General features: G+C 41.1%; 1 protein-coding gene across 1 annotated transcript; it reads right to left on the minus strand.

The window, feature by feature from the left end:
- abhd18 (abhydrolase domain containing 18) lies at positions 1-19,724 on the minus strand. Its single transcript, XM_071204691.1, has 14 exons — positions 19,587-19,724; positions 17,953-18,061; positions 13,544-13,628; positions 13,356-13,456; positions 9,368-9,443; positions 8,892-8,978; positions 8,604-8,629; positions 6,675-6,813; positions 6,403-6,492; positions 5,728-5,829; positions 5,345-5,523; positions 4,415-4,551; positions 3,093-3,255; positions 1-1,629 (listed from the first exon to the last, which is right to left on the minus strand). The coding sequence occupies exons 2-14, from the start codon at positions 18,042-18,044 to the stop codon at positions 1,572-1,574; spliced, it is 1,335 nt and encodes a 444-aa protein (XP_071060792.1). The 5' UTR covers positions 18,045-18,061; positions 19,587-19,724; the 3' UTR covers positions 1-1,571.
- Between the last annotated feature and the right edge of the window lie 1,724 nt (positions 19,725-21,448).

Genomic DNA, 21,448 nt, shown 5'->3' on the forward strand with positions numbered 1-21,448 from the left:
TAACCCTAAACACAGACACATCACCATCTGTATTTATTCATAGGAACAGCGCCATCAAGAGGCTAAACAGGAAAACACAACAATATTGACTTCTGTAACCCAAAATGGCCAATCCTGCTGAAGACCTGCCCGTCCCCTCACCCCTCTCCGCGTGCTACAGTGGAGAGACCCTCCCTGAGGATGTGGACACACGTGCTGGCCTTGTAGCTGAGGATGAGTTATATACACTTCAAAAAGGTGTAATGCTTTTTGATGTCCACGTTGTCTCGTCTCTTGCTTGTTGTTGTTGGAACATTTTGATGCAGCATTATTAATTATTACTAAATTCATTTATAGTACATTTTTTATCTTAGATTTTTCATCCCAACATTTTATGGAAAGGTGCCAGTTGATAATAGTGTTTTATAACCTTTTTCATAAGATGAGATATACAGATCGATAGTCCACATGAATCTTTCTTTGCCAATTTCATTTTTCACATGATGCTAAACCCTGGTTTTCATAATCTTCTAGAAAGCACAGCAATCGACTCAACTCGGACTGATTGCCCACTACTACATTTTCTGTTACCATGGTAATGGTATAAAAAAACGAGTTGAATTTATGAAAATCGTATTGATTATAAATATAACATTTCTATTTGCATGACAATGACATCTGCTAAAAGTGTTCCTTGATCAATTCTCAGTTAGAAAAGTGTCTGTACAGTGAGCTCAATTGACTTAACATTACTTGATTGTTTTTTCCATTAGAATGTGTTTCCACCCAGAGTGTGTTTCCACCCAGAGTGTGTTTCCGTGTTTCCACCCAGAGTGTGTTTCCGTGTTTCCACCCAGAGTGTGTTTCCGTGTTTCCACCCAGAGTGTGTTTCCGTGTTTCCACCCAGAGTGTGTTTCCGTGTTTCCACCCAGAGTGTGTTTCCACCCAGAGTGTGTTTCCACCCAGAGTGTGTTTCCACCCAGAGTGTGTTTCCACCCAGAGTGTGTTTCCACCCAGAGTGTGTTTCCGTGTTTCCACCCAGAGTGTGTTTCCGTGTTTCCACCCAGAGTGTGTTTCCACCCAGAGTGTGTTTCCACCCAGAGTGTGTTTCCGTGTTTCCACCCAGAGTGTGTTTCCGTGTTTCCACCCAGAGTGTGTTTCCACCCAGAGTGTGTTTCCACCCAGAGTGTGTTTCCGTGTTTCCACCCAGAGTGTGTTTCCGTGTTTCCACCCAGAGTGTGTTTCCACCCAGAGTGTGTTTCCACCCAGAGTGTGTTTCCGTGTTTCCACCCAGAGTGTGTTTCCGTGTTTCCACCCAGAGTGTGTTTCCATCCAGTGTCACACTGTTAAAGGTTTGCACCAGTCTGTTAACACCAGTTTAACAAATCAAGCGAGAGGCGTGAGGCCCGAGTGCTGTTTGACAACGACAGACTGGCAGGACTGGAAAACAACACATTTGATACTCAACAGTTGTCATCTCTTACAAGAATTAGGAAATGTGATACATTAGACAGCTGGTCTACAGACAGGCATTCGTTTTCCAGCCAGGGTCCTGATGCAGTTTCAGGGAGGAAAGGCTTCAGCCTGCCTGGCTAGTGCAGGTTGGGATACTTCAGGCAGAATCTGTCGAATGTATCGTATATGGCCTGTCTGAAAAACAAACAGATATGCAATCAATTCTAAACAACACAAAATGTAGCACGATACACAGTCTGGGTTTACATTTGAATTCGTTTTTTACCGTTCAACAAAAATTGCACCCCAAGTTTGACAGCACCAGCGTTAATTTCGTCAAAGAAAACAATGACGGAAAATGTTCGTCAACCACCTTTTTCTACATGACTAAAGACGAGACGATGATGATGAGCTAAAAATAGATTCTTGATAATAAAAAGTAAGACGAATGTATATTTTGTTTTCGTTGACGAGATCAGAGTGTAGGAATACTCTGTTACAGTAAAAGTCCAGCATTCAAAATGTTCCTCAAGTAAAAGTAGAAAAGTATTAGCATCAAAATATAGTTACAGTAGCGACAGTAAAAGTAGTTGTTGGTCCATGTCAGAATAATATATATGATATGTTTTATAATGATTGATCATGAAAGTGTTCTCAAAGCTGGTGAAGGTGCAGCTAGTCTGAATGGCTTTGTAGACTGCAGGGTAGCTGGTGGATTTACTCCAGGTGGAACTAAAGTCTGATTCAACACTTGGTTATATTTCACATCATTCATCCAGATCTGTGAAGTAACTAAAGGTATTAAATACATGTAGTGGAGGAAAAGTACACCATGTACCTCTGAACTGTAGTGGAGTAGAAGAACACAGTAGCAAAATACTTAAATACTCCAGTTAAGTACAAGGACCTCAACATTTTACTCAAGTAGGCTACAGTACAATATAATAACATAATTACATACATACATACATACAACATATCTTTTTTATTTATAACTTATATAAACACGACTGAATTAGTTTAAAGAGAGAACACATTTTGACTAAAATGTAAAGATTGTTCATTGACTAAAACTAGACTGAAACTATGAAGGATAAAAAGGACTAAAATGTGACTAAAACTAATAACCATTTCCGTCTAAAGACTAAATCAAAAATAGCTGCCAAAATGAACACTGGACAGCACATGGTCAATGTGTGATTGAACAACAGCTGTAGCATCCTTACGTGCTCTCCAACAGGAGGTCTTCAACTATTCAATTGATAAGGTTAGAATATTGATATGATCTCAAGAATAAATGGACCTGACGCGAGCCTCTGTTTCTCTGTTAGAGACTCATCACTCTGTCCACTCATGATATACGGTGTTACTGGGTGGTGTGTGGACAGACATCATGTTGGCCTTTAACAAGATGTATTAGGTATCTTTGTCGATTATCTACAGGTAATGGTAATTGTTCAAATTGCCCAACATATGCAAGTTAGCATCCGGCAGTTTCTATGCGCTGGGGACCCGTACTATTACTATTTGTAATTCAACATGTATATTTTCAAGTCAAACTGTTTGTTTTCTGGTGAGCACGAGTTTACCTCGGTACAACCAAACACAGGAACACACCACGTGATACGAGACAACACATATCCTGAGTAGGAGTTTACCTAAAGACACTCTGTTTAAACAGATATGCACTGATGTGTCCTCCATTCAGATATCTGACCTCACACCCGGGCCAGATCTCCTGCAGACTGAGCACTCCTGTTCGGGGGATGTAGGCGTCCTCTTTGGCCTGGACCACGATAATGAGACTGGGGTCTACAGGGACTGGGACAGTGGGAAGGACAGATCTAATTCAGATGCATGTTGACACTGACAAATATACAGGACATCACGTTTTACAGATGACAGCTCGACTGTCTACATTATGTCAAACCTGCAGCAAAAACCTGGGTCTAATATTCAACAGAAACCTTTCTATGTGGTTCAATCACGTTTTCATTAACTTAGGATCTTCTCAAAAGTATTTCCTCGATCGACCTAATCTTAAGAAGGTCATACATGCTTGTATTTAATGAGGGTTATATTATTGTGATTCATTGTTTTCAGTGTTAAAGGTCACCTATTATTCAAAATCCACTTTTTCAAGTCTTTTATACATTAATATCTGTTTCCTATGTGTTAAGAGATTCGGAGAGTTTCAGGAACAATGACCGCCTCTCTTCTTGTCCTGATCCATTTATAGAAAAACCTCTCTGAAAATCAGCTGATCAGATTTTGGCCACTTAGTGATGTCACAATGTTTTTATGGGTTGTGTAACTATTAGCCAATAACCACCCAAGGTAACCCCCCCCCCACCTTATCACCTGAATCTCCTCCTAGAGCACCATTATGTGTGTTTTTTTTTTTTTTAACCAATCACTTCTCAGGGGGGCGTGGCCAGCAGCAGCTCATTCGAATTTACAGCTACAGACCCAGAATCAGCACTTTTGGAACAGGGCTGAAACAGAGGGGATTATGGGATGCTGCAATGATCTGTTTGGTGTTTCAGCCAATCAGAGACCTGTTCTGTATATATCTGTGAGCTGTGATATATTGTTGGAAAAGAGTATAATAGGGGACCTTTAAGCCAAACACTTTCCTAACTGGGAAAGTGATCAACTGGTCACAAATGCAGCTGCTCATCTTTTAACAGACAGCAGAAGAAAAGATCACATCTACCCAGTTGCTGCAAGTAAGTTATAGAAATTGAAAATATGTCACTGTTAACCTCACTTCACGGTTTAGCTCATTTGCTGCAATGCTGCTGTTGGATGTTGCCAAGCGAAACCACAGCTGCCTTTGTTTTGTAAATGGGTTAGGAGCCGCTTCAATGTCCCTTAATGACAAAGGACCTGTGATAGTATTATCATAGTGGTTCCTCTGTCCTTTTATGTTAGGTACTAAACTGAAAAATAGCCTGCGGATCTGCACCGTAAAACTCACCAGAGAAGTTGGCCATGTGTGTGCATTCATCCATCACTCCCTTCATGAAGCTTATCGACTCTCGATGTAATGAGGGTCGAGAGCATTTTGTCGACTCCGTCTGCGTCCCCTGCAGTGGGTCGTTTGCACCTGGGCTTCTATACGAGAAGAGAAGAACATCAGCTTCACAAACAAAGGTTAACGGACACAAGACAGTGCAACTTCTGCGACTACGGTTGGAATGTGGACAATAATTAAGAACTGGCCGATCTGGACAGTTCTGGAGTGGATCTGGGGGTTATTGAGGATGCCGAGTCCATTTCTGACATTTTCAGGATACAAAAATTGCAGTTTTAACCAGAAAATATATGTGTACTCTCTGTGGGCTGATTTTGATACATTTTGGGTTGATTTGGAAGATTTAGGGGACTCTGGATCATTTGGAATTTGACAGATTGTCTATTTAATGAAAAACCATTGTCCACTGTAGAGATAATAATGTTCACCTTGTGCTCTCTGGATCCAATGATCACAGCACTGCTCGTGGTGTTCACACGCCTTTAGCTTACTTTCAGCTACAGGAACCATTCAAATATAAATATGCAGCCTTTTCAGGACACCATGGGAAACTATTTTCTTTTCATAACTTTTAAAATATATATATATATATTTCTTTAACATATAACTCAATGGGCGGAACCTTAGAAATGGCTCTTCTCATGGTGGAAATCTGCAATTGACTGAATGGGCATGTTTACAGAGGAATCTGGACACACCCTGCCATGAAACCGGGGGGGGGGGGGTTATGTTTTGAAAGCGGGTGCTGGTTGAAGCATGCAACATATGAAAGCAGAACATGAAGAAGGAAAGGTGAGGAGGGAAGCGATAGTGGATATAACGTCACATGTTATGCCTTGGCAAAGAGTAAAACTCTGTATGTAAATCAATGACCTTGGCAGATATCCGAGGCCACCCCCGCTGGTCCCTGATGATATCACTCGGTCCACGAGTTCAGGCTCGGCCTCCCCTCCAGCTCTGGTGCTCTGACCCACAGACACTCGGACATCCCCAGACGGGCTCAAAGAGTCGTCATTCTTCGCAAATTCTGGAGCCATCTTTAAGGAATCAACCTGATGGAAGCGGACACACACAGAGCAAAAGATACAATGCACTTATTATTGCTAATGAGTGTTCATGTATGTGTTCTGAATTAGGGATTCTTTCTCTCGCAGAATCCTTGGTGAGAAATCCAGACATCAAAAACAGAACGTAGACATTTCCAATCCTTCCTCGTACAGTAAGCGATCCTTCAAAAGAGTTCAAGCACAGCCTACCCCACAGTACTCCAACAGCTTTATGATCTCTTCTTCGTACACGGAGTTTATGGCATACTGCTTCTCCAGCTCCTTCCAGTTCACTGCTTTGCTCAGCACGCCCTGCAACACAGGGAGGGTGGGCAGGTCAGCCAGCGGCTACACTGACCCACCCCCTGTATCTGACAAACTGTGCACATGTGATGTCATGTGACCATGACTTCAGGAAGCACCCATCATGTCTATGTCTCTGTGATGGAGAGAAGCACATGGTAAAGCGCTAAATGTGTTTTTTTCACAATAAACCGTGTTCTGTCAAAGCAAATGTATCCGGTCTGAAAAGATGCATCATAGATGTTGGTTATTGAACAAGGTGTAAATGCTAAAGATTAGCATTGAAGACCAAAACAGTCTATGTGCTGGGGACTCGTACTCCACATTTCTAAAATGAAAACGTACTCAACATTTCCGCGATCGCCCATTTGGAAGTTACACACACCTCTCACAATGGTCTGGCTTATTTTTAAGTGGATATATATTTTTCTTGTTGTTCTGAGTTTGTAACTTTATTGTAAATTGCACTTATTGTAGGTCAGCTAATTAAATAAAAAAATAACACCAACTATAATGTTTGGTTATGATGTCACTTGTAATGCTGCTCTAATAACTGAGTTGGTCTATTTGAGATAGTGTTACCGTGGTGAAGACACTTGAGGCCGTGGACCAGGACAAACAGGGAATCAGAGGAATGGGCTTTGGCCAGTTTGTCACCGCCAGGGACGCCATCTACACACAAACACACACAAGGTGAGGTATTACAATGGACCCACTGGTATTTGTATGCAAGCTTGCAAGCAAAACATATACTTTCACATATAAAGAAGGTTGCTGGTGATAATGGCTGTCCAGGGTGACACATGTGCAATAACAAATCAAAAGACGGAATGTGTGCTGTTATGATGACTCACGTATCCTCCCATGGAGATGCCAGTCATTCCTAGTGGCCAGTACCCTTCTCTCTCCAGCCAACGGAGAAGCACGGTTGACTCCAGGATCAAAGCCCCTCCCATCACCAGCAGGTCTGACACATTCTTTAGACTGGACCGCCTAAGTACTCACAAATAATGTCCCTGTTTACTTAACACTGAAATAAGTCCATTAAAATATATATCAGTATTTAGCCACCACGAGCGCAGCCTTGGCTGTGAGCAGGGGACGGATTCCAACACTCATGAGAGACAAAGCCTCAGACCACACCATAGATGTCTGCAATGAGTCCTGTATCACAATCAGGGTTGGGAGGGTAACACCTTACAAATGTATTCCATTACAATTACGAGCTACTTGTAGTAATCAGTAATGTCGTCTGAGTATCACAATATAAAAGTAATGTAACCTGATTAATTTCTGTTACTTTTGGATGACCTCAAATGCAATGCCAATCTTTTTCTACTTAAAGGTGGGGTAGGTAAGTTTGAGAAACCGGCTCGAGATACACTTTTTGTTATATTCCATGGAATGCTCTTAACATCCCGATAGCGATGAATATCTGAAGTGCTTTGACAAAAAATCCATAAAAAAATGTCATCTGTGGAAGCCGTAGCGCTGTAAAAAGCACGACCAATCATCTGCTTCGGCCCGGCTAAAGTAACTGGATGGCCTACCTGCCTGTCAGCCTTCCATCTGGGCACAAACTTATCTCGTGCCCTCACTGGTCATGTGCGCGTTCGTGTGTGTTGGAGGAGGGGCTCGTTGAGGAAGTAGCAGATTTCTTCCGGCTGTGTATTTTCAAATTCTAGCGCTCTCAAGCTGGTTTCTCCAAACTTACCTACCCCACCTTTAAGTGTATTATGTAAGAAAAATGTGACCGTATAAAAGAAGAAAACAAGATATTTAGGATCAAAATCGAAAAAGAAAAATGAAAGTAGCCTAAATGAAAAGCAAAAAATTAAATTCAGACAGTAGTCTAACTATAATATATAATCCTTAATTAAAACATTAGGGGAATACATAATCCTAATTACGTAATCCCATTCCATGTAATCGGTTACCCCCCAAACCTGATCACATCCACAGTTCATTGTGTTTCATACAACTGTTGCTCTGCCGAATAACTGCCTAATCATTTTTTTAATAATTGTGTCATCCTGATTGCAACACGAGTCTATTCTGTAGACGAAGGTTGCTCATCTCTGTATACTACAGCTGGGCCATCTGAATGGATGCCCTGGAGCGTAGCATTAATATCACTTATTTTCTCCATGATTTTCCACACCTTGAAAATCACTGCCATTAAAGGAAAGGCAGGGCACCTCGCCACGTGTGTGGTACAGACGGCTCTGTAGTGCATAATAGTCCTGCCTGACTAAATAGACTGTGTTTAAAAAACACTGATGTTGGAAATTCCATTCTTTTTTTAAATAAGGCTACACAACGACTGAATGTTGTAATTATAATGCTGCGCCTGTAAGAACTTAAATATCCACGGATATATTGTTTTTTGATTTCATTTTTAAAGATCTTAATCATCGATATCTTTCTCCACTTTGAAACTCCAGTATCCTGAAGGCTGCACTGTATCAATACAAACACACTACAGCCTGTTGTGTCCCCCCCCCGGACCTTACAAACACTGTTCATATGTCTACCTCTCAGATTTCCCTTATGTCCTCCATAAAGAAGAAGAGCACTCCAATGTAAGCATGATGTTGTTTATGTAGATATCAGATTTGCTTTGTCGGGGTTTTTTATCTCCGTGAAATGATTCCAACTTTTTTGATTTAAGCTTTTCTTTTCCTAAACTGAAAGCTTACTTTTATCTACTTCCGCTTAAATGTAAAAATGCCAAATTGGTAATCAATCATTCAGGTCATGTGTGTGAATAGAAATGTACTTACAGTTGGTCTTTGGGTTTACGGTAGCCATGTGAAAGATCAGTCAAGGATTAAAACATGTTAACAACAGTTCACTTCTAACTATACTTCTATATATATATTATTATAATATAAATTCCACCTCATTTTACCTCAAAGCGCTGTAGTGATCAAGCAGCCTTTGCTACAAGAATGACCACCCAGCACTCGGATGTCTTGACCACCGCTGCTTTGGCCACCGAGTGATTCGTCTCACAAAACAGTTTTAAAAGGAAAAATAAAAAGTGGGAAGCGATCAGAAAATAGAAGGATATAATAAGGGCTCTCCAGAAGCAGCGAAGCCATTCCTGCCTCTTTAACCATCGGCCTGGCCATCAGAGTCCGCCGACGCCAGAAGAACTACACAGACACACACACAGAGACACACACAGAGACACACACAGACACGCACAGTCATTAATACTTAGAGAGTCAAAGGAACAGAGAAAGCTGTGTAATGACCCCAGCTGGGTTTTGAAGTGCAAACAAGAAGATGATAACGTGGCGAATAAATAATACTAAGACCAGGCAAGTCTTTATTTTCTTTGTTTAATATTGCCATATTAAACTCAAAATCCACAGTAAGACACATGCTAACAAGCACATCGACAAGAGAAGTAAATCGGGACCTCAGGTGCACTACTATTGGCCGTACTGAATCTATCAGTGCCTGCTGGGGAGATGAGTACACTTCATACACACAAGGTTCAGGTTAGGTGTAGTAGAGAGTGGAATGTGTAAAGCCTTACATGGTCTCCCGTCCCTGCCAAGTGGATACATACTGGTCTGTTCTTCTGCCACTTCTTAGGGACGATAAACTGGAACCTGAAACAACACAAACCCTGTAAACACACAGCATCCACTCTGTGGCTGATTCAATCACGCTGCCTTGTCAAAGGCCACATGAATGGTCCTGCCCTGGCTAATGACAGACCAACACTGTGATAAAATCACCTGACATATATTTAAAATATTCAGATAGTCAACATTATTTGTTTAGAAAAATTGAGAAAAAATAGCACGAGTAAACAAAAACTGCTGTCATTTAAACAACCTTAACTATTTGTCATTACAATGACCCGCGAGAAACGTTGTTATTGTGGTAATGGTCAGGGGAAACACATTTGGAGACAGAATAATATGGAATAGGACAACAGTAAAAAGAACTCTGCAGAGAAGACAGAAGAAGGGGGGGCACATTGTTGCTGCCCAATGGCAACGAGTGAGGAAGGGATGCATTGTCCATACTGATCTCGCTTGCTGTCCAGACTGATGTCCTCTTTAACACTTCCTCCAGTCTGCACCTTGGACGGGGAATGATGACGTCATGGACGGGGAATGATGACATCATCCCATTTCCATGCACTCCTTGGAGCGTGCCAATTCCTCCATTGAAGCTCTCTCACTTGAATTGACTTTTTTTTCGTATGTTGAATAACGTCATTAGTGTTGGACCGGTTGCAATCCCGTTTTGGATTCAACTGGCTCTGCTTAAATATTTTGTGGTCGGAATAATACCGTGTGAGACAGGCCGTCTTCGCCGAGCTGAGGTAGACAACATTAAGAAGATCACTTCCATTAGGGTGGAAAGACGCGCATGGAGGCTCATGTCGCTTTTGTTTACAATACATTTCTTTGTGGTTTTTGTGGCAGTTATAAGAGATGAGAAAGCCCAGAAGAAAAAGTGAAACCATTGGTGCAGATCGCCATCTTGGGTCATCACACCAGACGGACCTGGGCTGCAGTCGAATAGTCCAAAAATCAGCTCCTAAATTCTAACCCTATCGTCTATTCCTTGACCTCTGAGTGAAACGCCACGGGGTTAAGGGATAGTGGATAGGAGAATTCAAAAGGACTTAGGAGAAGAGACTGCGGTACTTTAGAGAATCCGAATGCACTTTCACTATCCGACGTGTTTATGATGCGCCAGCGGACGTCATTGTGTGCGTCTGCTGCTGTGGGGAAACCATGGAAACCACAGTTTTCTATACAGCGGACGACAACATGGATGTTTAATAAGAACGAGGGACTACTGTAAACTCATCTAGAGACTCTGCACCGGGCTCTGATGCTGCTGCTTTGCTCTATGAACGTGGACAACAGAGAAACATATTCTTCAGGACCAAAGTTGGAATTGAAATAAAAAAGGAAAGTGAAACTTCTGCTCGTCACCCTCTCCCTCTGGTCCACATTAATACAAATGATCCCAATACGTATGAACTATGAAAAGATCTTAAAATCAATACAGATGTATTTATTATAAACGTTAGTCCTTAACATCTATCTCTGTGTATATCACCATTCAAACATCTTTTAAAAGTTGAACAAACCCCTCACAGCTCAGTAAAGACTGTGAAATGCTGACTTTATTTGATCATTTCAGTAAAAACTAAGGTTCATATTTCTCTCTTTGATTATAATACTGATGAACGTTCAAAACAAAACACTTTGCAACTTACCACCTATGTTTTAAAATGCTTAATAAGCACCGTAACTTTCATGATATAATTTCTCGGTCATAATCGGTTGTTTCCGTGAACGGCCGACTGTTGAGTGACGGCAAATGCTGCGGCTGCAATGCATTGTGGGGCAGCACTTTCTCCTCTCCTTTCGTCAAGGGAGGTCCAGTGGTTCCTAAGCTAAAGGAGGTTATAAAGGAAGTTTGAAACCTCCTTTCCTATCATGTAGAGAATTCGAACGGCACTTATCATGGCTGCCACTGAGGGACTTCCGGGTCATTTCACTCCGTTAGGAAGGTTCCTAAGCTAAATGGACTGTTGGAACGCAGCCCAAGCAACAGGACACAGAGACATGGGCGGCGAAGGGCAATTACTAACATATAAACAACAAATACATTAGGAATTGCATAGAAAGGGATTCGCTTCACTTTATGGAGACATCAATTGGAAACACATTTGTGCTAAATAATAAAGGTAATGAGGTTTCTTTTTAAATTATTTTTCACACTATATCCTGCTAAAAAGACACTGCAACGATATGGACTTGATATTGAATATTCCTGTACATTTTATAATCTATAAGAAAAAAGTATTTGCCGTTTATTTTATTGTAGAATGTTTTGATATTAGCAATATTTTATTAAAAGAAAACGGGACAAAAAGTACAACTCCAGGACATTATTATGTCCGTCAAAGCTGCTGGTATGGAAGCATTTTGTGCAGTTCATTTTATTTCTAGGGAAATGTCCTATCCAAAAAAAGGAGAAGGGCTGACTCCGAACCACATTTTGAAGATTTCAACTAAGAACTAAAACAATATATTAGCACTATAAAAAAATGATACAAATATATATCTTTTTTTAATTTACTTTAAGTGATTTTGTGTTGCTTTGCATGTCTGCAGAGTGTATGTAGTATGATCATCGTTCGGGTATAATCTTAAATAGATGAATAATACATTTTTAAAAAGACATGGGCGGCTGCTGACTCTAGTGCACTTGGTGGGTAGAATTAGGTATACCAGTCCGATCTGGTGTTTGGCTAAAAGGCGGGTTTGAAAATGTTTACACTAACCCAACCCTACAGGTCAGAGACACTAGGCTTGTTTGAGACAAGCGAGACCGACGCAGACCTGCGCCGTTGCGATCAACGTCTTGCTAGTGCGTTGCATGATGGTTAGTCGTTTTGTCCGACTTGCTCTGGAGGCTCGCCCACATGAGACTTTGAAATCTCACGGGACAAAGATGCCCGCAGCCTTGAGAGCGAGGCGAGGCGAGTTGGCGCAGTTGCTCTCCACGAGCTGCGGAAGCGAAATGCTTGATGGGAAACGGCTCGCTGGTATCTCCAGCTGAGCGCTCATTGGTGGTTTTTACCACGTGCTGCTGATGAAGCTCTCCCATTGGCTGGCAAAAGTTTGTTGTTGTTTTGTGTCAGTTTTACGTCGCCACATCCATTCCCATTTTTCATCATTGGTCCACAATGTTTATCATCATGAAATTAATATCTATATATTTTATACTATACTGCTTAACGTTTTCATACTTTATATATCTTAGCATATTCATACACACTGTTCATACTGCTCACAGGCTGATATCTAGTGTATTAATACACACTGTTCATACTGCTCACAGGCTGATATCTAGTGTATTCATACCCCACTGTTTATTCATCATTCAATTCATTCTATATGTTATTCTGTAGATTGTGTACATTACTTTCCACTCCAGCTTGTTGCACCTGGTTAGAAGCTAAACTGCATTTCGTTGTCTCAGTACCTGTAATATGTGCAATAACAATAAAGTTGAATCTAATCTTGAGCAGGAACAAATGTATTTACTTAGTACATATCTGACATTAACGATTAAACACATGTGTGCATTCTTTATAAATGCAAACCGAGTCAAGCCGACTCCGGAGGTGGCGGTATGCACCTTCAAGCTGTTTGCAATCCGCCAAAAAACCGAGAGAAGAAGAAGAAGACGAAGCCGACTCCGAGCTGTCCGACTTCAGGCGAGCTTTTTGAGACCTCCCTCGGCTGCGATCGGCTATTCTCGTCTACTTTCGAGGCTAGCCGCAGACACCCACTCACCACCTCTGAAGCATCAGACTGAGGTTGTGGTCTTATAATCAATGTGTAGCAAATGTACATTTAAGTGTGTCACTGATGTGATATTTAAATGGTCTAAAAATGTGTTACATTTAATGTCAGGATTTGTGCATATTGTGTACATGAGAAGCCCATCCATAGAAGTAGAGGAGGTCATCATGTCTGTACCTGGCTTTGACAGCCTCTGGAGGCAGGATCCCAGGAACCAGGTGCTCCAGAGGAGAGATGAAGAACCCTTCATGGATCTGATAGTCAGTGTGCTCCTCTGTCTGGACACAAAGGAACAAACACACCTATCTATTAGCATCCAGAAACTGTTACTCTCGTGCGCACTGAAGAGAGAACAGATGGAGTACCTTATCGATGTGGACGGGATAGTCCTCAGGCACCAGAGACCCGCACCGCTCTCTGTCCCCGATGTACTTACGGAACTCAAAGATTCTATCAAACACAAACAGAAGAGAGAAGAGCACAGCATCAGTACAGAACCATCCGATTCATCACTGGTTCCCCGGGAGCACTGATCTGTCTCACTGGTTCCCCGGGAGCACTGATCTGTCTAACACAGTAGGATATACACTCCGAGGAAACTGATTGGATGGATGCATATCAACTTACAATACAACAACTATTTTTCTAAAGTGCATCATGGCGGCGAATTGATCAAATATGAAATGTTAAAGGGGGTCTAATATGTTCATTTACAGGTTCATATCAGTATGTAGTGTCTCTACTTTAAAGAGTCCTCTCCTGCTGATGTTCAGGTGTATATCAGTATGTGTTGTCTCTACTTTAAAGAGTCCTCTCCTGCTGATGTTCAGGTGTATATCAGTATTCAGTGTCTCTACTTTAAAGAGTCCTCTCCTGCTGATGTGCAGGTGTATATCAGTATTCAGTGTCTCTACTTTAAAGAGTCCTCTCCTGCTGATGTTCAGGTGTATATCAGTATGTAGTGTCTCTACTTTAAAGAGTCCTCTCCTGCTGATGTTCAGGTGTATCCCAGTATGTAGTGTCTCTACTTTAAAGAGTCCTCTCCTGCTGATGTTCAGGTGTATATCAGTATGTAGTGTCTCTACTTTAAAGAGTCCTCTCCTGCTGATGTTCAGGTGTATATCAGTATGTAGTGTCTCTACTTTAAAGAGTCCTGTCCTGCTGATGTTCAGGTGTATATCAGTATGTAGTGTCTCTACTTTAAAAGAGTCCTCTCCTGCTGATGTTCAGGTGTATCCCAGTATGTAGTGTCTCTACTTTAAAGAGTCCTCTCCTGCTGATGTTCAGGTGTATATCAGTATGTAGTGTCTCTACTTTAAAGAGTCCTCTCCTGCTGATGTTCAGGTGTATATCAGTATGTAGTGTCTCTACTTTAAAGAGTCCTCTCCTGCTGATGTTCAGGTGTATATCAGTATGTAGTGTCTCTACTTTAAAGAGTCCTCTCCTGCTGATGTTCAGGTGTATATCAGTATGTAGTGTCTCTGATTTAAAGAGTCCTCTCCGGCTGATGTTCAGGTGTATATCAGTATGTAGTGTCTCTGATTTAAAGAGTCCTATCCTGCTGATGTTCAGGTGTATATCAGTATGTAGTGTCTCTGCTTTAAAGAGTCCTCTCCTGCTGATGTTCAGGTGTATATCAGTATGTAGTGTCTCTGCTTTAAAGAGTCCTCTCCTGCTGATGTTCAGGTGTATATCAGTATGTAGTGTCTCTGCTTTAAAGAGTCCTCTCCTGCTGATGTTCAGGTGTATATCAGTATGTAGTGTCTCTGCTTTAAAGAGTCCTCTCCTGCTGATGTTCAGGTGTATATCAGTATGTATTGTCTCTGCTTTAAAGAGTCCTCTCCTGCTGATGTTCAGGTGTATATCAGTATGTAGTGTATCTGCTTTAAAGAGTTCTCTCCTGCTGATGTGCAGGTGTATATCAGTATGTAGTGTCTCTGCTTTAAAGAGTCCTCTCCTGCTGATGTTCAGGTGTATATCAGTATGTAGTGTCTCTACTTTAAAGAGTGCTCTCCTGCTGATGTTCAGGTGTATATCAGTATTCAGTGTCTCTACTTTAAAGAGTCCTCTCCTGATGATGTTCAGGTGTATATCAGTATGTGTTGTCTCTACTTTAATGAGTCCTCTCCTGCTGATGTGCAGGTGTATATCAGTATTCAGTGTCTCTACTTTAAAGAGTCCTCTCCTGCTGATGTTCAGGTGTATATCAGTATGTAGTGTCTCTACTTTAAAGAGTCCTCTCCTGCTGATGTTCAGGTGTATCCCAGTATGTAGTGTCTCTACTTTAAAGAGTCCTCTCCTGCTGATGTTCAGGTGTATATCAGTATGTAGTGTCTCTACTTTAAAGAGTCCTCTCCTGCTGATGTTCAGGTGTATATCAGTATGTAGTGTCTCTACTTTAAAGAGTCCTCTCCTGCTGATGTTCAGGTGTATATCAGTATGTAGTGTCTCTACTTTAAAGAGTCATCTCCTGCTGATGTTCAGGTGTATATCAGTATGTAGTGTCTCTACTTTAAAGAGTCCTCTCCTGCTGATGTTCAGGTGTATATCAGTATGTAGTGTCTCTACTTTAAAGAGTCCCCTCCTGCTGATGTTCAGGTGTATATCAGTATGTAGTGTCTCTGATTTAAAGAGTCCTATCCTGCTGATGTTCAGGTGTATATCAGTATGTAGTGTCTCTGCTTTAAAGAGTCCCCTCCTGCTGATGTTCAGGTGTATATCAGTATGTAGTGTCTCTACTTTAAAGAGTCCTCTCCTGCTGATGTTCAGGTGTATATCAGTATGTAGTGTATCTGCTTTAAAGAGTTCTCTCCTGCTGATGTTCAGGTGTATATCAGTATGTAGTGTCTCTACTTTAAAGAGTCCTCTCCTGCTGATGTTCAGGTGTATATCAGTATGTAGTGTCTCTACTTTAAAGAGTCCTCTCCTGCTGATGTTTAGGTGTATATCAGTATGTAGTGTCTCTACTTTAAAGAGTCCTCTCCTGCTGATGTTCAGGTGTATATCAGTATGTAGTGTCTCTGCTTTAAAGAGTCCTCTCCTGCTGATGTTCAGGTGTATATCAGTATGTAGTGTCTCTACTTTAAAGAGTCCTCTCCTGCTGATGTTCAGGTGTATATCAGTATGTAGTGTCTCTGCTTTAAAGAGTCCTCTCCTGCTGATGTTCAGGTGTATATCAGTATGTAGTGTATCTGCTTTAAAGAGTTCTCTCCTGCTGATGTGCAGGTGTATATCAGTATGTAGTGTCTCTGCTTTAAAGAGTCCTCTCCTGCTGATGTTCAGGTGTATATCAGTATGTAGTGTCTCTGCTTTAAAGAGTCCTCTCCTGCTGATGTTCAGGTGTATATCAGTATGCAGTGTCTCTGCTTTAAAGAGTCCTCTCCTGCTGATGTTCAGGTGTATATCAGTATGTAGTGTCTCTACTTTAAAGAGTCCTCTCCTGCTGATGTTCAGGTGTATATCAGTATGTAGTGTCTCTACTTTAAAGAGTCCTCTCCTGCTGATGTTCAGGTGTATATCAGTATGTAGTGTCTCTGCTTTAAAGAGTCCTCTCCTGCTGATATTCAGGTGTATATCAGTATGTAGTGTCTCTGCTTTAAAGAGTCCTCTCCTGCTGATGTTCAGGTGTATATCAGTATGTAGTGTCTCTACTTTAAAGAGTCCTCTCCTGCTGATGTTCAGGTGTATATCAGTATGTAGTGTCTCTACTTTAAAGAGTCCTCTCCTGCTGATGTTCAGGTGTATATCAGTATGTAGTTTCTCTACTTTAAAGAGTCCTCTCCTGCTGATGTTCAGGTGTATATCAGTATGTAGTGTCTCTACTTTAAAGAGTCCTCTCCTGCTGATGTTCAGGTGTATATCAGTATGTATTGTCTCTGCTTTAAAGAGTCCTCTCCTGCTGATGTTCAGGTGTATATCAGTATGTAGTGTATCTGCTTTAAAGAGTTCTCTCCTGCTGATGTTCAGGTGTATATCAGTATGTAGTGTCTCTGCTTTAAAGAGTCCTCTCCTGCTGATGTTCAGGTGTATATCAGTATGTAGTGTCTCTGCTTTAAAGAGTCCTCTCCTGCTGATGTTCAGGTGTATATCAGTATGTAGTGTCTCTACTTTAAAGAGTCCTCTCCTGCTGATGTTCAGGTGTATATCAGTATGTAGTGTCTCTACTGGGACATGTCTCCATGCTTTAATGTTCAAAAAGCTCTTTATTTTTCGCATACTGCCTGTGCTGCAGCACCTCTTTTCACCCTCTGTCTGAAACCAGCTTTGCAGACCATTGACATGCACAACTACCTATAAAACACAACTGCAAAGGGGAAACCCCAAAAAGAATAAAAGGGCCTCTTTAAAGAAAAGAATAGTCCGATAGACTGGGTTTTATTTAGGCACAAATGACACTACACAGTCTTTGACAACATTCTCTTATAATAAGCAGCTTATATTTAAGCCTAGTCACAACTTTAAGATACAGGATCTACTGTGGCTCATAAACCAGGCATAGAGAGGGGCTGACTATAAATGTGTGTCCTCTAAATATTCAATTACCCACCCAAAGCTTAAATACTAGACAGAATCTGAAAGACGATTTATTAATGGCAAAACTCCCACACACCTCCAACAAAAGCAGAAACAAAAAAATAACTGGAGATATGTTCTTTTCAAAGTTCCCAGCTGAATAATTAAGTAAATACTGAAATGAAATCCATTGTCACTGAAACATCTGAAATATAATGCAAGGTAAACAAGGCCTTGAAAAAATGCAGTTCTCTGATGTTACCTCTTGAGGTCTTCAGGCTTCCCCCATCCCCTAATGAAGAGTTTGGAGAGGAGCAGTCTCCTGTAAAAGACATCCAGTCGGCTTACACCCATGGACCAGCCCCTTGCATCTGCACAGAGACACACACTTATTAAGAGAGCATGCATATCGTAAACCTTTTACATCACGATTTCCATTCCAATTGAAGCTCATTTCAACATCTATTATCAGGGAAATCCAATCAAGGTGCGTGCTATGGATAGTGAGTTTACTGATTATTAGTCACTGAAAATCAAGTGTGTATCTTCTGTGTGAAGAGGGGGGGAGAAGACCATAGACTGTATAGAGTAGACTTTGTCTAGCGGGGGCTTTGACGATCCCCAGGCCCGGCATCAACACGTCAAAGCGTCCTTGGGCCAGAAGCTGTCAGATCCTGGACAGCAGTTATTTAGCAGTTCATTGCTTAACTGTAATAACTCACAGCAAAACCAAGCTGTGGTGTTCTTAAGCTGCTCGCTCGTGGTAGGCTGCAGGTTTTGTCAGACACGTAGAAAAGAAAATACTGGGAGAATAGCTCATTCTGCTTTTGATTTTGAATAGCATAGTTGAAAGCTCATTAGGATCAGTCCCCGTCTTGTAAAATGAAGTGTTGTCGAGAAACTTTAAAACAGTTGTTTTAAGTAGAACGAACTTTTAACAGTTTCTATGTTAATCTACTCAGATAGATTCTGCCTCTTAATCTGCACTGTCCCCTTTCCTGTAACAATTTACATTTCCCCGCTGTTCGAAAAACAAAGAAACTTCTGAATCTATTCAAGTAAAAGTACCTCAAAATTGTACTCAAGTTAAGACTTAATTAAAAACAAATTAAACATTTAGTATGTAAAGTACTAAATGTACTTGAAGCTGGTCAGTTAGATATAAAGGATGTATGATGTGGTAACACAATAAGAATGTGTGCTACGATAGTACATAATTAAAATCAGAACACATGATGACATATTAAAAACATTACAAAAAGGGCAACATTAAAGTCATATTTCAAAGTATTATATATATTGACATTGGAGGTGATGCGTCCTTGATTGTTTTCAACTATGGTAAAATAATTTGCCATAGCTACATTGGCTACAGTAAGCGACTCTTTCAGTTGGTACTGTACATAATGTATAAGGCACGTGCCCTGTCATGACTCAGATATTGACTCGTGCTTCTTGGCAGTCACCTGGTCACTGGTTGGCCACGTGCACGTCTACTGTGCGCGGTCACACTTAGCTTAGAATTTTGTGGTAGCATTCAGATACGATGGAACTGTCCCGTTAACCCTGCACTGATGAGGAGTGGCGGGACGTACAGATACGCTATTTATATGGATGTAGTAAGGCAACGTTACAAAGCAGACAGTTATCAGAGTACTCAAAATGATAACGCGTAAGAATTATATTTGTGACCTTTGTTATGTAATGTAACATCTCTGTAATATGACATCACATAGCACACTTCCGCTCTGAGTAAGGCTAAAAACTTTCCGGGGATGAACTGAGCTAAAGTAGGGAGCTAACGTAGCCTTGGTGATTGTTTGTTTTAGACCAGCTAACAGAATAACACCCGGACACACACACAGATAGTTGACAGAAATAGTAATGTTACACTACCTCAGGCTATACGCGTCTGTGTGTTATCCTTGTGGATTTGCTCTCACTCCTAGCTAACAGCTACCGTCCAGAGGGCGAATGACTGGACCAGACCAAGCCCCCAGGAAGTGCGCCGGACTCTGATGAGAATATTCGCTGTGGCCAAACGGCGGTACTACACTTCCGTTAGGTTGCTGGGCCCAGAAACACTTTTTCCCATTGACTTACATTGGGAAAGAGTGGTCTGTAAATCGTTGGATAATTTTTTTTAAACTAAATAAACTACTCAGTATGAACGTTTGTATAGCCCTTATTAAAAACATTCGGTCCTCAAGTTGTAAAATGTGCTAATAACATTATTCTGAGAGTTATTTCCCTCGGCATTATGAACGCGCATCTAACCCACGGGACCGCGCCGCCCGGCACGTTCATGTTAGGTGTTCAGTACTATGAGTACTACATGCGTTTTACCTTTACCCATGGATACCCAATAAGAACTGACCCATATCGCCTTACTGCTAGCCCACCGAGCTGTAATAATGGATATATTGCACATGTTTGCTGTAATTCATCATTTGTAAAATAGTATACTACAAGTGCTGGGCTGAATGATGTAAATATTGTACCGTAAATATTGTATTAAATAAAGTTAATATTACCGACGTAGATTAACGTCCCTGTAGCTTCTTATTGTACTAAGAAGCTTATTGCACTGTATATATATGTATGTATGTATGTATGTATACATATATGTATATGTATGTATATTTATATATGTATATATATGTATGTATATATATATATATATGTATATACATATATATATTATATACTTTGGGACATTTGTTTTTCCAGTGATAACATGTAATAACAGTGATAACAGGCCCTTCCATCACTTGCACCTCTCCTTTGCCTCTACAGGTCTTTGACTGTGGGCCGTCATACCTGTCAAATACCATGACCACACATTTAATTTCTTGTTTTCTATATATATATATATAATATGTGCCAAACACACGGGTGAATGCAGGTGCATTTAAAAAAAGTGAAGACCTGTAATGAGGACCCAGCTCTGAAGAATAACACAAAGTGTTATAACCTAAAGCAAAACAAATGTCCCAAACTACAGGAAGTACTTGAGGAGTAGTGGAAACAAGACTGCACTGTGCATGTTTGTGAGCAACTACATTGTCACTGCTGCCCCACAGAGACTACACTCAGGATTTGACGAAGGGGAGGAGGTGAAGAGCATCTGCACAGCAGGAGTCAGCAGTTTGACATCACTGTACAGTGATCAGGAGACACAAGGATGGAGCTCCGTGCCATACATCTTGCAGAGTCATATTCCCGCACCATTGTGAGGTCTGATGGCACAGGTGTGGAAGTACTGCTCATATATTATGCAAGCAAATACATGTTTGGTTCATCTCTAGTGTACATGCATGCAGGCCATAGAATGAGAGAGAGATATGTCCCCATCAACACCACATGTGAGAACATTGGAAAATACATAATAATAATAATAAATTGTATTTGTAAAGCATTGCTAAAAGCAATCCCAAAGTGCTACAGGAGCGTAAGAAACAAACAAAAATAAACAAAAGTTTAATCAGAGGCTTTTTTAAAGAAAGGTTTTTAGGCCTTTCTTAAAGGTGTCAGTGGTCTGTGGAGTCCTCAGAATTCCACAGGCGAGGAGCAGCTGCACAGAAAGCACGATCCCCCATTGTGCGGAGTTTGGTCCTCGGGGGGGCGAAGCCGATGGTTGGTTGTTGAATGGAGGTTTGTGTGTTGAGATTTGTGATGCGAGTAGTTCTTTTAGGTATGAAGGAGCATTCCCGTGGATGCACTGATGGGCGAAGTAGTAGTGAGATCTTATATTCAAT

The sequence above is a fragment of the Pseudochaenichthys georgianus genome, chromosome 10 (assembly GCF_902827115.2).
Source record: "Pseudochaenichthys georgianus chromosome 10, fPseGeo1.2, whole genome shotgun sequence".
In the NCBI taxonomy this organism is placed as follows: Eukaryota; Metazoa; Chordata; class Actinopteri; order Perciformes; family Channichthyidae; genus Pseudochaenichthys; species Pseudochaenichthys georgianus.

Excerpts from the sequence above, each read along its gene's own strand:
- abhd18 (XM_071204691.1), bottom strand. The coding sequence starts at position 18,044 with ATGGGTGTAAGCCGACTGGATGTCTTTTACAGGAGACTGCTCCTCTCC. Across the intron at positions 13,457-13,543 it reads ATCCCGTCCACATCGATAAG|ACAGAGGAGCACACTGACTA; the intron begins GTACTCCATCTG and ends CTTTGTGTCCAG. Across the intron at positions 5,830-6,402 it reads CCTCAAGTGTCTTCACCACG|GGCGTGCTGAGCAAAGCAGT; the intron begins GTAACACTATCT and ends CCTGTGTTGCAG.